Below are 18,149 nucleotides of genomic sequence, written 5' to 3'. Positions count from 1 at the left end.
GATCAAATTCTCTCTTTTGGTTCTTCATAGTGAAATATTTCCTTAGGTTTTTAATTGCATCTCATTTTTGGAGTTCATAAGTCTCTGTTGTAAATATCTCTGCAGTATCCATTGTTGAAAGTTTCTCCTTAGTTCTAACTGTCAGGAAGTTTCTCCTTAGTTTCTCCTTAGTTTCTCTCTTTGGTTAGTTTCCACCCATTGCTTCTTGTCCTGCCTTCAGGCACTTTGGAAAATAGCTTGACTCCCTCTTCTTTGGGGCAGCCCCTGAGATATTGGAACACTGCTATCATGTCCCCCCTCGTCCTTCTCTCCATTAAACTAGACATACCCAATTCCAGCAAAATGAAGACTACAGTAGTTGGATGGAACTGATGAAACAGGTATTATTAAAACCATTAAAAAGTAACTGGTTAGAACTGAAGAAACTGATGATATCTCATCCCAAGGTGTTGGATAATTTCACCCAGTGCAACCATGTAACATCATTCTTAGTTTTCCTCCAGTGGCACTGCACCATCCTTTGGCCCTTTTTAGCACCCTCACCTCCTCTGTACACCAATGGGAGTTTCAGGACTGATTGACTAGAGGATGTATAGGCATGGTCCTATCCAGGGTCTTGCCTGCTTTCTGATTCTATTTGTGAAAAAACCCTCCACAGGGGGTTGTCCAATTGTGACAAAAGCTTTCACAGGGCCATGAAACAGAATCTCTAGGATATCTTCCAGTTCCTTCTGAAACCCAAGTAGATCCATCTGTTGCCAAGGATGAACTATTTAAATAGGTCCTACCTTGCTGCAGAAGGGGTGAGCATGGAAATTCTCACAGCCACCAGGATGTGGTCTGGCCATGACAGGGGATAATGACAGATTCTCCCAGCAGATGACATTACTATTGCTCTGACAAGAAAATTATATCCAGAATGATCTCATCAACTGGCATTTAGAATCATTGTGTGCTCGGTATTCTGTTTGGTTTAAGACCATGAAAGGTGCTGTTCTACGCAGTCATCATACTTGATTGAATTTCCTAGAAATTCAATCAAAAGACCAATACATGTTAATATCCAATTTAAATAATGGATATTAGCATGTATTGGTCTTTTGGATATTTAAATTGGATATTAGCATGTATTGGTCTTTTGATGGAATTTATTTGGATTATTTTTGTGCCAGAGATTTCATTGGCCTTTGCTACTGAAGAGAAGGTATATATATCCAGCTGGAAGATCTTCTGAATTTAGCCCATTTCTCTTAGGTAATTTCCTACACATTATGTGATCCAGAAAACTGACAACGTTTGCTTGCTTCAGAAACAATTCACAAGCCCTAACTTTTTAAATGAAAAAGTCATTTGTACTTAAGTCCACTTCTTTTTCACATTCTAGTCTGTATATGAATTAAGATGACCACTCAAGACAAATTGACAATTCATATTTAATCTATATATTTAGTCAGAGATTTCTATCACACAACAAAATATGTACATAAATCAATTTGTACTATTTTTTGTTTATCTGTCTATCTCAGTCATCCAGATCATACAATAGTTATCCCAAAGATCCTTTTTCATGCAAGATGCTTCTTCAGCTCTGACTAGATGGTGGGGAATAGAAGAATTTATACTCCTTGCAGACAGCTGGTCATTTGCATTTTTTAGACAGTCTTTGAGGCCACCTGGAGGTTTATCTGTGTCATCAGGGTCACCTGAGTAGTGCAAAGTATTTCAGTTGCTTTGTGAAAAAGCACCTTTGGGATATTTGTTTATCTGTATGCTTTTATGGTCCGCATTTAAAGAAGGAAAAAGCATTCTGAGCTGTATATATCTCAGAGGACAGGGCAATATAGAAGGCCAATCTTACTGTAATTGTTCTCTGGTTTAAATTTGCCAGTGTTGAAAATCTCCAACATCTACATATAAAGGATATCAGGAAAATGGAAAGAGTTGTTAAAACTTTCTTTTCATGAGCTGATGTTTATCATTCAGTTCAGGTCTCATCACAATGATAAAACACTTGGGAAGGAAGATGCACACCAATAAGCCAGCACTGGATGAGATCATGGAGAAGATCTCCACAGCCAACATATATTTTCCCCTTGTGCTTAGATAGGTTGGAATAAAGCACAGCCAAACACTGCAGAAGACCAACATGCTGAAGGTGATGAATTTGGCTTCGTTGAAACTATCGGGTAACTTCCTAGCTAGAAAAGCAGCAGAGAAGCTAATAAGAGTAAGAAAACCCATAAAACCCAAAACACAGTAGAACATAACCGAGGCTTCATTGCACTCCATTATGAGTTCTTCAGACACTGAGTGTGCATCAAAATCTGGGTATGGTGGGGACGTTATCAGCCACGCAGCACAAATACACATTTGAACAAGGGAACAGGATAGAAGAATAAAACTGACCATTCTCCCCCCCACCCATTTCCTCAATCTGGAACCAGGTTTGGTGGCCATGAATGCTAGAACCACAACAAAGGTTTTGGCCAAGACACAAGAAACTGCCACAGAAAAGATGAGGCCAAAAGATGGTTGTCGGAGGAAACACACAATTGTGTTGGGTCTCCCAAGAAACAAAAACACACAAAGGAAAGAGAGGAGGAGGGAACCTAGGAGGATGTAGGTGAGATTCCGGTTGTTGGCTTTGACAATGGGAGTGTCTTTGTTTTTTATGAAGATTGTGATTACCAAAGTTGTCATTAAAGAAAAGCAAAGTGAAAGAACGGTCAGACTGATCCCCAAGGGTTCTTCATAGGTCAAAAAGGTGATCCGCTTTGGAATGCACATATTTTTGTCAGGATTTGGATATTGATCTTCTGGACATAGAGAACAGTCATCTACATCTGAAAAAGAACACAATGGAATTGATACAGTGGATTATTCACAGTGCTGTACCCTCTTGGCTTAGTCCCATTATATTTGGAAATTTCCTACCCTTCTTTTTTGATATTTTTCCCTCTGGACACAGACGGCAAGCATAGCAGCAAAATGACTCCCCTTCTAACTTTTTCTTGCTGTATCCTGTCTCACAAGGATCATTACACAAAGATAGAGGTAATGCCTACCAATGAATGAAGAAGAATATTTTAAGACACAGAGGGGGAAAGAATTGCTTGGAGAGCTACTGTTATAGTGGAATCACTAGCATAAAAATGGATTCATGTACTAAGTAATTCAGTACAGAAGTAATGTGATGACATCATTTTAGATGTAATTGGTCTGAAATTACAATTCATTAAATATCTACCCTTATTGGCATTTATGGACTTTTATAATCATCATCACCACTCTCGAACAATAATTTTTGTGCTGGTTAGATAACAATTGTTTTTTCAGCTTCTGAATTTTGAAGTCACCAGATTGATTAAATTTAGAACACTGGATTGTAGATTTTACTTAAAAACCATGAAACTATTGTCTATAATTAACAGAGGGTCAAGGTAAAGGGTACAATATTTTATATCAACTATTACAAAAGTAATCATTCTTACTTCCGTGGAACATTTGTACTTAAGCTAGTTCAGAGATGATGCTCCAAGACTTTCAACAATAAATTATTATTTTTTTGCTACATAAAGGAAGGGACACCAATCTAGATTGAAAGAGCTAACCTGATTAAAACCTACTGGCCATGTGATGGAATCTACAGAAATATTGAAGAACTTGTCTTCTGGAGCTGTGGGATCTATCATCCCAATTTTGACCCTAACAAAGGATTGGTTTGGGAATGAGATCCAGTTGATAATATCATATCCACCAATGAGTTCTCCATTTTCATCAAAGGAGATCTTCTCACCAACACTGTTGTTGAATCTGACACTTCTCAGAAAAGAATGAACCTGGAATATAGAGACAGCCAGAGAGGGACAAGGAGAGAAATGTACAGAGGAAAGAGAAAAACTGTATATATTCAAAACATACATAGGGATGTTTCTTGAAACAAAGAAAATATAAACACTTTTTTAAAAAAAACTTTAGTTGTAGGCCAGTATCAAACAGATAACATAGCAACCATTCCAATATAGAGGTAGAGGTAAAATATCAGATTACTATAATAAAATTAAAATATAATTGTAAAAAAAATCCCAGCAATAATTTTTTAGAACTATTGTAGTTTAATTGCTAAAGGGTATTAAGCCAGATGACTACTGATAAATATATAAGAAATACTAGGAGGTATACAGCTATAAAAATTAATACTATTCTTATAAAGAGCTTTATACTGGCTGCAGCCATGCTAAAGTTAGATATGAATTATTGTAGTTACAATCCAAAAGACTGGAAGTAAGGTAATAACAAGATAAAACAAAATGTAGTTGAAAAGGTTTATGTGTATGTGTGTATACACTTATATATATATATATACACACATTTTCCAGTTACATTATGTTTTATCATATTATTTTTTTATAAATTTGAATATATTATCTATAAGGGAATGTAGGCCCTTCCTCATAGTTCACAGAATATATTGTTGATACTAATGGTAGATTTTGCCTATAGATACAAAACAATAAAGAAAGCAGCTTGGAAGAATCATTGTGTGTCACCAAGAACGTTTTGGGCAATTTTGTCAATTTCATCGATAGAAACATATTCTAAGAGATACGGTTATAATTTTATAGAATTCAATTTGCAATGTTAACATACGCTTATAAAAATTTTAGTTGGTTAATCCGTTACTACATCTCACTTTTAGATCTAAAGACAAACCCCCTAAGAATATTGTTTGTTAGAGTTTACAACTACAGATATGGTTGTCCAAAGATGTTTTTAAAAAAGGCAACTGGACTTTTTTATTTTTCTTGGAAGACGTTTTGTTTCTCATCCAAGAAGCTTCTTCAGGTCTGATTGAATGGTGGGGAGTGGAAGGATTTATATTCCTTGCAGTCATCTGGTCATTGGCACTCTCCCTGAGAGTTATTGAGGCCACTTGGAGGTCTTCAAGGAAAAGAAGAAAGTCTAGTTGTCTCTTGAAAAAGCACCTTTGGGACAACCATGACCTGGATGACTGAGAATCTCCATACACCTACAGATATGGTTGTTTTTGCTTACAGGCTTACCTGCCACCACATTTGATTATGAAACTCTTTCCTTCCTGCTTTCACTATTGTTGCGCCCCTGGATTTGGATAAATACAGAGATTGCAAAGCATGTGCCACAGCATAGACGGCATTGTAAATATTGTAACTCTGGCCACTGATGCGTGTTTCAAACACAGATGTAGGAAGAGACTCAGGTCTCTCCTGTCCAGTACAAGTTGTCTCAGATATCTCTGCTTTTGAAGTAGGGAAGAAACAACCAAATGCCTGCTCCCAGAAATCTTTCCGAAAATGATCATGATGATCATTGTTTGGACTTAGATTGTGAAGAAATTCCTGGAAATCTTGAACTTCTTTTGTGTGAACTGCAAAGGATAAAGCACCTTGTAGGAAATAGACGTCCCATGATTTATGAAGGGACATTGAAGTGTAATCTGTCTGAGCATTTATAAGCCAGATCTTTGGCTTCCTTGGTATATCCTCCACTTCTGAAAACCGGAGAAAACTTCTCAGAACTGTCATTGTCTGAATTTTACCATATACAATTATCACATTGGCTGTGCTGTTCATGAGAACGTGGTATATACGTTGTCCTTCATCCATAACATCAGTAAAATCATTATAGAAATCTATATTTGGTAACTCTTCTATGAACTCAGTGCAAATGCCATACTGTGAAAAGGTGGGGACCACCTCTTGGACAAATTTCTCTGCTTTCTCATCCTTTACTACAAGAATTCCAACCCAGATCCATCTTAAGTACTTCAATAGCTGCATGAGGCCCTTATGTTCGTGGTATTCATCTGGAAACATTTGCTGGAAGAAAACTGCTTGAGTCTCTTTATCCATGGCTGGAGCAGAGCCATAGGTCAACTGCAGGAAGACAAACATAAGTGACTGTGAAGGTCTAAGTGAACCTCTGAAAATGTGTACATTCATTTGAGTCTCTGGATACCCTTGAGCTTAGACATTCTGAAACATTATGCAACTAGTTGTCTTTATTTGGAAATATCAACCAAGATGTCCCTCTATTTACTGAGGTTGACAAGAATAAAAGAAGAGGAAGCCAACCTATTCTCCAAAGCACCTGAAGGCAGGACAAAAAGCAATTAGATGGAAACGTAACAAAGAGAACTAACTTAGAACAATTAATCAGTTGAATAGCTTGCCTCCAGATGTTATGGGTGCTCCACCATTTGAGGTTTTTAAGAAGTGTTTGGACAGCCATTTGTACAGAATAGTGTAGAGTTTCCTAGTTGAGCAGGGGTTGGTTTAGAAGACCTCAAAATTCCCTTCCAACTCTTAATTCCGTCTCTGGCATTGGGGAATGTTTTTCTATGCCCAATATCCTCACTGTCTGTTCAGAGTTATAATTACTCATATGTTATGGTAATCCTAGCAAGCAAAAAATGATATCTAAGAATCTTGAAAGTTGCTCCATTTTTTTTAGATAAAGAAGCCTGGAGACTTCTGGAGAGGTATGGCAATATAATAATGAATATCTTCAGCACATCTTACCTGAGGAACTTTGTAGATGCACAACACAGCTGCCATGTGAAGAGAGATATCTGGTCCCCCAATGACTGCAGCCAAAAGTTTTGGGACCCCACACTTGTAGTTAGGTATGAATTTGCCCTGAGTGAAAGGCAGTAACATTGAGGCGAAGTAGGTCCAGCTTGGACTAAAATGGCTGTTAAAAATATGGAAGCCCAGCGTGATATTGGGTAGGATCTGCAGATTTTTATTGATCTCTTTTAGAGTAAATGCTAAGGCCAGGACATGCTGGTAAGTCTGAAAAAATATTCTGTAAAAAAAACACACAAAGAAAGGTCTGTTTTATATCATGGTACCTGCAATCCTTAAATACAAAACATAGAGTATTCCAAATGGGGTCTGACCAAAGCCCTGTATATCAGGATTAGGACTACATTTTCCTGCTCCTGTTCCCTCTAGTGATGCATTCACCTTTACTATTCAGCTCGGATCCTGGAAAATGCAAAGCAAAATGCTAGCACATATATACCCCTCCAGGAACTGGAGTTATTTCTTTTACAAAACAAACACTGGCTTGAAATTGGAATCACTATTTCTAAATAAATGAGAAAGGTCCAGTATCAAACTGCAGCTTTTAAGAATGGCTTATATCCAGAAGGAAATTGCTGTATTTTGATACCAGAAATATCAAACGAAAAATTCATCAGGGGAAATATGCCCTCCCCACAAATCTTAGTTATAGTTACATCCTCATAAATTAAGTCATACATTCCTTTATGGTTATAGATATTTAGATGTGGTTTGTTATGATTAGACTTTTGACCTCTCTTTCAACTTTACGCAGATGCTGAAATTTCACTTCCCATAATGTAAACCTAGGCATCTTATTTAAAACGTGGTTTTTCAGGAGCCTTTGTGAGTAGAGAAAAACATTTCAAACATAGTGTGATTTAGCAGAATGGTCCAGTGTCTGACAATAAATTGATGATGTACTTACACAGCTCCATCCTGAAGTGCCTGAGAAGGATGTTGACTGAAATCAATAGGATCAGAAAATGTAAACAATACAGAAATAATGCCAGCAAGGTTGATGTCTCCAATCTGATGATAGGTGTGACGAATAGGAAGAGGCTCCTCAAAGTCACACTGAAGGCTAGAATCCTTGCACACCACTTGAGGCATCGCTATTAACAGCAGCTCCATGAATACAAACATCTTCCATCTCTTCTTTCTGTGTACAAATGCCTCTGTCTGCCACAAGATATTTTACATGGATCTGTCTGACCTGTCTTGTTGAGATGTTCTTCAGATACAAATAGCAACATACTATCAGATCAATTCATGGAGCTCTGGAGCTCCCAGCCAATTTGATGGAATATCATGGGGATAATAAATATCATCCTTCAGGGCCAGTTCCTCCTTTTTCCATAGGATCCCATGGGATCTGGAGGAGAGAAACTGGCTAATTTCATAATGATAGTGAAACTGTCACATATGTGAACATTGTCAAAACATTGGAAGGCCTCCTGAGGCAGGAGAGCATGAGTCACAAGAGAAAAATAAAATCATTATATTCATTAATAAAAATACAAATGTAAATATAGGCATTGATATATACATTCTATTCTATTCTATTCTATTCTATTCTATTCTATTCTATTCTATTCTATTCTCAACCCATTTGTCCTGTGATATATTATATATATGTAAGAAAAAAAATAGTTAACAGGTTAAACAACTGCAAAATTAAAGTTCAAGGCCCTCTGTTAACAATTTGTTATTACAATTTATTCGTAGAAAGCCTGCAAATGTAAAAAAGGGACTTTTAATCATTTATGGTAGACATGTAATAAAGCAAAGAAATATTGCAGTAGGATTCACAACATAGTACTGAAGATTCTCCCACTGAATATAATTATAAAACCAGAAACTATTCATTTGGGTTTCATGGAAAAAGACTTGGGGAAAAAAATGGAACTTTGATGTTATATATGTTGATGGCAACAAGATTACTTTATGCACAAAAATGAAAGGATAGTTTGATTCCCATAATTGATGAAAGTCTGTAAAAGTTCATGGAGTTTGCAGAGATGGCTAAATTAACTGCTTTGATTAAAGAAAAAAACACAAGTTTTTTGTTTCTACTTGGAAACTGCTTCTGGACTTTGTGTTTGAGGTGGAAAAAAATAAAACTTTGGTTTTGGGTTTTACCGATAGGTTTGTTGTTATAGAAATGACTATCTTTTATTATTAAGTAAAAGTAAAAAGTTGAGTTTTGATGATATTATCTTATTTTACTACACTAAAGGGAGTTGGAAATCAGTGCATTTTCTTTCTTTTTCCTCTTTCCCCTACACTTTTCCTTTCCCTTCTCCCTCCTCTATTTTCCTACTATTTTCTTTTGTAGTTTTGTATTTTATATTATAAATCAATAAAGTCTACAATGGTTTCTTATCTACCACAAATCATTATCTCTGATCTGGCCAGGATCAAATTCTCTCTTTTGGTTCTTCATAGTGAAATCTTTCCTTAGGTTTTTAATTGCATCTCATTTTTGGAGTTCATAAGTCTCTGTTGTAAATATCTCTGCAGTATCCATTGTTGAAAAATTCTCCTTAAAAACACAGCATTTCTTTTGCCAAGAAAATCCAGTCCATCCTTCTTCAATTCCATTGTTTCAGAAATTCTTGTATTTATATTCTTTTCCATATTTTCTGTGAGATATATAACCTTCAAACCAAATAATTTCTCACAAATGAAGGAAATATACATGTCCCAGGATAACGTTGCAGGTTCCAACCTGGGTTGGTCACCAGGATCAGAGGTTTAGTCTTCTGAGCTTTCGGACTGATAATAATAATAATAATGATAAAGTTGGAAGGACCTTGGAGGTCATCTAGTTCAACCCCCTGCTCAGGCAGGAAACCCTATACCATTTTGGACAAATGGCTGTCCAGTTTCTTCTTAAAAACTTCCAGTGTTGGAGCATTCACCGTTTCTGGAGGCAGGTTGTTCCACAGGTTAATTGTTCTAACTGTCAGGAAGTTTCTCCTTAGTTCTAGGTTGCTTCTCTCTTTGGTTAGCTTCCACCCGTTGCTTCTTGTCCTGCCTTCAGGCACTTTGGAAAATAGCTTGACTCTCTCTTCTTTGTGGCAGCCCCTGAGATATTGGAACACTGCTATCATGTCCCCCCTCGTCCTTCTCTTCGTTAAACTAGACATACCCAATTCCAGCAAAATGAAGACTACAGTAGTTGGATGGAACTGATGAAACAGATATTATTAAAACCATTAAAAAGTAACTGGTTAGAACTGAAGAAACTGATGATATCTCATCCCAAGGTGTTGGATAATTTCACCCAGTGCAACCACGTAACATCATTCTTAGTTTTCCTCCAGTGGCACTGCACCATCCTTTGGCCCTTTATAGCACCCTCACCTCCTCTGAACACCAGTGGGAGTTTCAGGACTGATTGACTAGAGGATGTATAGGCATGATCCTGTCCAGGGTCTTGCCTGCTTTAAGATTCTATTTGTGAAAAAACCCTCCACAGGGGGTTGTCCAATTGTGACAAAAGCTTTCACAGGGCCATGAAACAGAATCTCTAGGATATCTTCCAGTTCCTTCTGAAACCCAAGTAGATCCATCTGTTGCCAAGGATGAACTATTTAAATAGGTCCTACCTTGCTGCAGAAGGGGTGAGCACTGGAAATTCTCACAGCCACCAGGATGTGGTCTGGCCATGACAGGGGATAATGACAGATTCTCCCAGCAGATGACATTACTATTGCTCTGACAAGAAAATTATATCCAGAATGATCTCATCAACTGGCGTTTAGAATCATTGTGTGCTCGGTATTCTGTTTGGCTTATGACCATGGAATGTGCTGTTCTACACAGTCATCATACTTGATTGAATTTCCTAGAAAGAGACCATTATTTAAATTGGATATTAGCATGTATTGGTCTTTTGATGGAATTTATTTGGATTATTTTTGGCCTTTCATTGGCCTTTGCCAATGTCTAGTTTAACGAAGAGATTTCATTGGCCTTTGCTACTGAAGAGAAGGTATATATATCCAGCTGGAAGATCTTTTGAATTTAGCCCATTTCTCTTAGGTAATTTCCTACACATTATGTGATCTAGAAAACTGACAATGTTTGCTTGCTTCAGAAACAATTCACAAGCCCTAACTTTTTAAATGAAAAAGTCATTTGTACTTAAGTCCACTTCTTTTTCACATTCTAGTCTGTATATGAATTAAGATGACCACTCAAGACAAATTGACAATTCATATTTAATCTATATATTTAGTCAGAGATTTCTATCACACAACAAAATATGTACATAAATCAATTTGTACTATTTTTTGTTTATCTGTCTATCTCAGTCATCCAGATCATACAATAGTTATCCCAAAGATCCTTTTTCATGCAAGATGCTTCTTCAGCTCTGACTAGATGGTGGGGAATAGAAGAATTTATACTCCTTGCAGACAGCTGGTCATTTGCATTTTTTAGACAGTCATTGAGGCCACCTGGAGGTTTATCTGTGTCATCAGGGTCACCTGAGTAGTGCAAAGTATTCCAGTTGCTTTGTGAAAAAGCACCTTTGGGATATTTGTTTATCTGTATGCTTTTATGGTCCCCATTTAAAGAAGGAAAAAGCATTCTGAGCTGTATACATCTCAGGGGACAGGGCAATATAGCAGGCCAATCTTACTGTAATTGTTCTCTGTTTTAAATCTGCTAGTGTTGAAAATCTCCAACATCTACATATAAAGGATATCAGGAAAATGGAAAGAGTTGTTAAAACTTTCTTTTCATGAGCTGATGTTTATCATTCAGTTCAGGTCTCACCACAATGATAAAACACTTGGGAAGGAAGATGCACACCAATAAGCCAGCACTGGAGGAGATCATGGAGAAGATCTCCACAGCCAACATATATTTTCCCCTTGTGCTTAGATAGGTTGGAATAAAGCACAGCCAAACACTGCAGAAGACCAACATGCTGAAGGTGATGAATTTGGCTTCGTTGAAACTATCGGGTAACTTCCTAGCTAGAAAAGCAGCAGAGAAGCTAATAAGAGCAAGAAAACCCATAAAACCCAAAACACAGTAGAACATAATTGAGGCTTCATTGCACTCCATGATGAGTTCTTCAGACACTGAGTGTGCATCAAAATCTGGGTATGGTGGGGACGTTATCAGCCACACAGCACAAACACACATTTGAACAAGGGAACAGGATAGAAGAATAAAACTGACCATTCTTCCCCCCACCCATTTCTTCAATCTGGAACCAGGTTTGGTGGCCATGAATGCTAGAACCACAACAAAGGTTTTGGCCAAGACACAAGAAACTGCCACAGAAAAGATGAGGCCAAAAGATGGTTGTCGGAGGAAACATACAATTGTGTTGGGTCTCCCAAGAAACAAAAACACACAAAGGAAAGAGAGGAGGAGGGAACCTAGGAGGATGTAGGTGAGATTCCGGTTGTTGGCTTTGACAATGGGAGTGTCTTTGTGTTTTATGAAGATTGTGATTACCAAAGTTGTCATTAAAGAAAAGCAAAGTGAAAGAATGGTCAGACTGATCCCCAAGGGTTCTTCATAGGTCAAAAAGGTGATCCGCTTTGGAATGCACATATTTTTGTCAGGATTTGGATATTGATCTTCTGGACATGGAGAACAGTCATCTACATCTGAAAAAGAACACAGTGAAATTGATACAGTGGATTATTTACAGTGCTGTACCCTCTTGGCTTAGTCCCATTATATTTGGAAATTTCCTACCCTTCTTTTTTGATATTTTTCCCTCTGGACACAGACGGCAAGCATAGCAGCAAAAAGACTCCCCTTCTAACTTTTCCTTGCTGTATCCTGTCTCACAAGGATCATTACACAAAGATAGAGGTAATGCCTACCAATGAATGAAGAAGAATATTTTAAGACACAGAGGGGGAAAGCATTGTTTGGAGAGCGACTGTTATAGTGGAATCAGTAGCATAAAAATGGATTTATGTACTAAGTAATTCAGTACAGAAGTAATGTGATGACATCATTTTAGATGTAATTGGTCTGAAATTACAATTCATTAAATATCTACCCTTATTGGCATTTATGGACTTTTATAATCATCATCACCACTCTCGAAAAATAATTTTTGTGCTGGTTAGATAACAATTGTTTTCTCAGCTTCTGAATTTTGAAGTCACCAGATTGATTAAATTTAGAACACTGGATTGTAGATTTTACTTAAAAACCCCAAACATATTGTCCATAATTAACAGAGGACCAAGGTAAAGGGTACAATATTTTAAATCAACTTCAGGTAATCTCCGCGTTACGAGTGTTCACTTAATGCTTGTTTGAAGGTACGTGATAAGTGCCCCCTAGTGTTAACCAGCAAGTCCCAAAATTATGAATATTGCAGCACCATGGCAGTTGTGTACCCTTACGAGCAATGGCACTGCAACATTTACCCTGGTTATTTCCTCCCTTCCCACCCTCACTCCATGTCTCCCTAGGCACCAGTCCATCAATATTCACCCTGCAAAGATTGAAATCCCTTGCTTTTTTGGCTGTTCCAGGCCTTTGGTGCATTCATAGAGAATGGAGGCCTAAAGTAATGCAAGATCACACGACATCTGTGGGGTGAGATCTCACACTACTGATCTAGCATGATCTCATGGTATTTTAGGCCTCTGTTCACTGCAACAGAGAATGGAACCAAAGCCGGAGGACGCTTCTGTGGCCCACCGGTGGCTCAATCCAGGCACCGGAGGCCTTTTCCAGGCCACTGCTGCCTGGATCTGAGGCCAGAAGAAGCTTCTGCAGCCCTCTGATGGCCCGATCCAGGCGCCAGACACCTTCTCCATTCTGCTGCTGTCCAGATCTGAGATCAGGGATGCTTCCAAAGCCCTCCAGTGGCCCAGTCCAGGTGCTGGACGACCTCTCCAGACCACTGCTGTCTGGATCTGAGGCCGAGGGGTGCTTCTGCGGCCCTCCGGTGGCCTGATCTGGGCACCAGACACCTTCTCCAGACCGGTCAAACCTGTATCTGAGGCTACGGGATATCTCATGTTCACTTAATGAGCTGTGTGCATTTTAATGAGCAAGGGAGTGATCTTGTTTGAGAAACGAGATTCACTTCCATGAGTTTTTGAGTTATGGGTCGAATGGGCAGGCTCCATTACACTCGTAACTCAACGATTACCTGTATTACAAAAGTAATCATTCTTACAGATATTTTTTTTCCTTCCATAGAACATTTGTACTTAGGCTTGTTCAGAGATGATTCTCTTTCAACAATAAACATATTTTTATGCTACATAAAGGAAGGAAGAAAATCTAGATTGAAAGAGCTAACCTGATTAAAGCCTACTGGCCACGTGATGGAATCTACAGAAATATTGAAGAACTCTGGAGCTATGGGATCTACCATCCCAACTTTGATCCTAACAAAGGATTGGTTTGGGAATGAGATCCAGTTGATAATATCATATCCACCAATCAGTTCTCCATTTTCATCAAAGGAGATCTTCTCACCAACACTGTTGTTGAATCTGACTCTTCTCAGAAAAGAATGAACCTGGAATACAGAGACAGCCAGAGAGGGACAACGAGAGAAAAGGGCAGAGGAAAGAGAAAAACCGTATATATTCAAAACACACATAAGGATGTTTCTTGAAACAAAGAAAATATAAACAATCTTTTTTTTTAAAAAAAACAACTTTAGTTGTAGGCCAGCATCAAACAGATAACATAGCCACCATTCCAACATAGAGGTAAAGGCAAAATATCAGATTACTAAAATAAAATTTACATATAATTGTAAAAAAAAAACAGCAATATTTATTTAGAACTATTGTAGTTTAATTGCTTACGGCTCATAAGCCAGATGACTACTAATAAATATATAAGAAATACTAGAATGTATACGGCTATAAAAATTAATTCTAATCTTATAAAGAGCTTTATATTTGCTGCAGCCATGCTAAAGTTAGATTTGAATTATTGTAGTTACAATCGAACAGCCTGGAAGCAAGATAATAACAAGATAAAACAAAATGTTATTGAAAAGATTTATGTACCGTATAATATTTAAAAAAAAATTAAATTTTAGTTGTAGGCCAATATGAAACAAATAACATAACAATTATTCTAATAGAAAGGCAGAGGTAAAATATTAGGTTACTGAAAAAAAATGAACATAGAATAATAGAAAAATAAAAAAAATCAGCAAAAATAATTAATCAGCAATTAGTTTAATTGCTAAAGGCATACAAGCCGGATGATGTCTGATAAAATACATAAGAAATACTAGGATGCATATGGCTATAAAAGTTTAATATTATTCTTATACTTATAAAGAGCCTTATATTTGCTGCAGCCATGCTAAGATTTGATTTGTATTATTGCAGTTACTATCCAACAGATTGGAAGCAAGAGAATAACAAGATAAAACAAAATGTAGTTTAAAAGGTTTATGTGTATGTATGTATACACTTACACACACACACATACATTTTCCAGTTACATTATGTTTTATCCTATTATTGTTTTATAAATTTGAATATATTATCTATAAGGGAATGTAGCCCCTTCCTCATAATTCACAGAGTATATTGTTGATACCAACGATAGATTTTGCCTATAGATGTAAAACTATAAGGAAAGCAGCTTGGAAAAATCATTCTGTGTCACCAAGAAAGTTTTGGGCAATTTTGTCAATTTCATCGATAGAAACATATTCTAAGAGATACGGTTATAATTTTATAGAATTCAATTTGCAATGTTAACATAAGCTTATAAATATTTCAGTTGGTTAATCCGTTACTACATCTCACTTTTAAACCTAAAGTCAATCCCCCTAAGAATATTGTTTGTTAGAGTTTGCAGCTACAGATGTGGTTGTCCAAAGGTGTTTTTAAAAGAGGCAACTGGACTTTCTTGTTTTTCTTTGAAGACGTTTCGCTTCTAATCCAAGAAGCTTCTTCAGGTCTGATTGAATGGTGTGGAGTGGAAGGATTTATATTGCTTTCAGTCATCTGGTCACTGGCACTCTAACTGAGAGTCATTGAGGCCACTTGGAGGTCTTCAAGGAAAAGAAGAAAGTCCAGTTGTCTCTTGAAAAAGCAATTTTGGGACAATCATGACCTGGATGATTGAGAATCTCCATACACCTACAGATATGATTGTTTCTGCACTAATCTGCTTACAGGCTTACCTGCCACCACACTTGATTGTGAAACTCTTTCCTTCCTGCTTTCACTATTGTTGCGTCCCTGGATTTGGATAAATACAGAGATTGCAAAGCATGTGCCACAGCATAGACTGCGTTGTAAATATTGTAACTCTGGCCACTGATGCATGTTTCAAACACAGATGTAGGAAGAGTCTCAAGTCTCTCCTGTCCAGTACAAGTTGTCTCAGACACCTCTGCTTTTGAATTAGGGAAGAAACAACCGAATGCCTGTTCCCAGAAATCTTTTCGAAAGTGATCATGATGATCATTGTTTGGACTTAGATTGTGAAGAAATTCCTGGAAATCTTGGACTTCTTTTGTGTGAACTGCAAAGGATAAAGCACCTTGTAGGAAATGGACGTCCCATGATTTATGAAGGGACATTGAAGTGTAATCTGTCTGAGCATTTATAAGCCAGATCTTTGGCTTCCTTGGTATATCCTCCACTTCTGAAAACCGGAGGAAAGTTCTCAGAACTGTTATGGTCTGAATTTTACCACATACAATTATCACCTTGGCTGTGCTGTTCATGAGAACGTGGTATATACGTTGTCCTTCATCCATAACATCAGTAAAATCATTATAGAAATCTATATTTGGTAACTCTTCTATGAATTCAGTGCAGATGCCGTACTCTGAAAAGGTGGGAACCACCTCCTGGACAAATTTATCTGCTTTCTCATCCTTTACTACAAGAATTCCAACCCAGATCCATCTTAAATACTTCAACAGCTGCATGAGGCCCTGATGTTCGTGGTATTCATCTGGAAACATTTGCTGGAAGAAAACTGCTTGAGTCTCTTTATCCATGGCTGGAGCAGAGCCATAGGTCAACTGTAGGAATACAAACATATGTCAATGCGAAGGTCTAAGTGAACCTCTGAAAATGTGTACATTCATTTGAGTCTCTGGATACCCTTGAACTTATACATTCTGAAACATTATGCAACTAGTTGTCTTTATTTGGAAATATCAACCAAAATGTCCCCCTCTATACTGAGGTTGACAAGAATTAAAGAAGAGGGGGTCAACCTATTCTCCAAAGCACCTGAAGGCAGGACAAAAAGCAATTAGATAGAAACTTATCAAAGAGAACTAACTTAGAACAATCAATCAGTGGAATGACTTGCCTCCAGAAGTTATGGATGCTCCATCATTTGAGGTTTTTAAGAAGAGTTTGGACAGCCATTTGTACAGAATAGTGTAGAGTTTCCTACTTGAGCAGGGGTTGGTTTAGAAGACCTCAAAATTCCCTTCCAACTCTTAATTCCGTCTCTGGCATTGGGGAATGTTTTTCTATGCCCAATATCCTCACTGTCTGTTCAGAGTTATAATTACTCATATGTTATGGTAATCCTAGCAAGCAAAAAATGATATCTAAGAATCTTGAAAGTTGCCCCATTTTTTTAGAGAAAGAAGCATACAGACCTTGGAGAGGTATGGCAATATAATAATGAATATCTTCAGCACATCTTACCTGAGGAACTTTGTAGATGCACAATACAGTTGCCATGTGAAGAGAGATATCCGGTCCCCCAATGACTGCAGCCAAAAGTTTTGGGACCCCACACTTGTAGTTAGGGATGAATTTGCCCTGAGTGAAAGGCAGTAACATTGAGGCAAAGTAGGTCCAGCTTGGACTAAAATGGCTGTTAAAAATATGGAAGCCCAGTGTGATATTGGGTAGGATCTGCGGATTTTCATTGATCTCTTTTAGAGTAAACGCTAAGGCCAGGACATGCTGGTAATTCTGAAAAAATATTCTGTAAAAAAACACATGAAGAAAGGTCCACTTCAAATCACGGCACCTGCAATTCTTAAATACAAAACATTTAGTGGAAAGTGTTTTAGTGCCATATTTTGATTATTCAGCTAAGATCCTGGAATATACAAAGTGAAACACTAGTTCATATATATCCCTACAGGAACTGGAGTTATTTTTAAGGGAAAGATTGGCTTGAAATTTGAAGCATTATTTCTGAAAACATGAGAATGGTCTGGTATCATACTTCAGCTTTTCATAATGGTTTACATCAGGATATGCTGGTAATTCTGAAAAAAAATATTCTGTAAAAAAACACATGAAGAAAGGTTTTCTTCATATCATGGCATCTGCAATCCTTCAGTATAACACCTTTAGTGGAATATTTTATCCATGGCTGCCTTTGAGAACTGGACCAACGGCCCCGATGGCCCTCCCAGTGGCCTCTTGGCAATCCATTCTAGCCGCGGTGGCCTTCGGGCTGCTCTTCTAGCGGTCCCGGTGGCCCCGACGGCCCTCCCAGCGGCCTTTGGTGGTTCGAGAGGACTTAAGGACTACCCCCGAGGTCGGACTCTTTGGTGTGGCCGAGACCGAAAAT

The 18,149-nt window shown here is 37.7% G+C and overlaps 1 protein-coding gene across 1 annotated transcript; it reads right to left on the bottom strand.

The window, feature by feature from the left end:
* Positions 1-1,944: 1,944 nt before the first annotated feature.
* LOC114923196 (vomeronasal type-2 receptor 26-like) lies at positions 1,945-7,718 on the bottom strand. Its single transcript, XM_029285835.1, has 6 exons — positions 7,534-7,718; positions 6,561-6,846; positions 5,064-5,915; positions 3,612-3,839; positions 2,935-3,061; positions 1,945-2,843 (listed from the first exon to the last, which is right to left on the bottom strand). The coding sequence occupies exons 1-6, from the start codon at positions 7,716-7,718 to the stop codon at positions 1,945-1,947; spliced, it is 2,577 nt and encodes an 858-aa protein (XP_029141668.1).
* Positions 7,719-18,149: the final 10,431 nt, after the last annotated feature.

This window comes from Protobothrops mucrosquamatus, unplaced genomic scaffold, assembly GCF_001527695.2.
Source record: "Protobothrops mucrosquamatus isolate PMUCROS unplaced genomic scaffold, P.Mucros_1.0 scaffold2327, whole genome shotgun sequence".
NCBI lineage: Eukaryota > Metazoa > Chordata > Lepidosauria > Squamata > Viperidae > Protobothrops > Protobothrops mucrosquamatus.
Note: the sequence above shows the minus strand (reverse complement) of the source record. Positions and strands in the feature narration are given on the sequence as shown.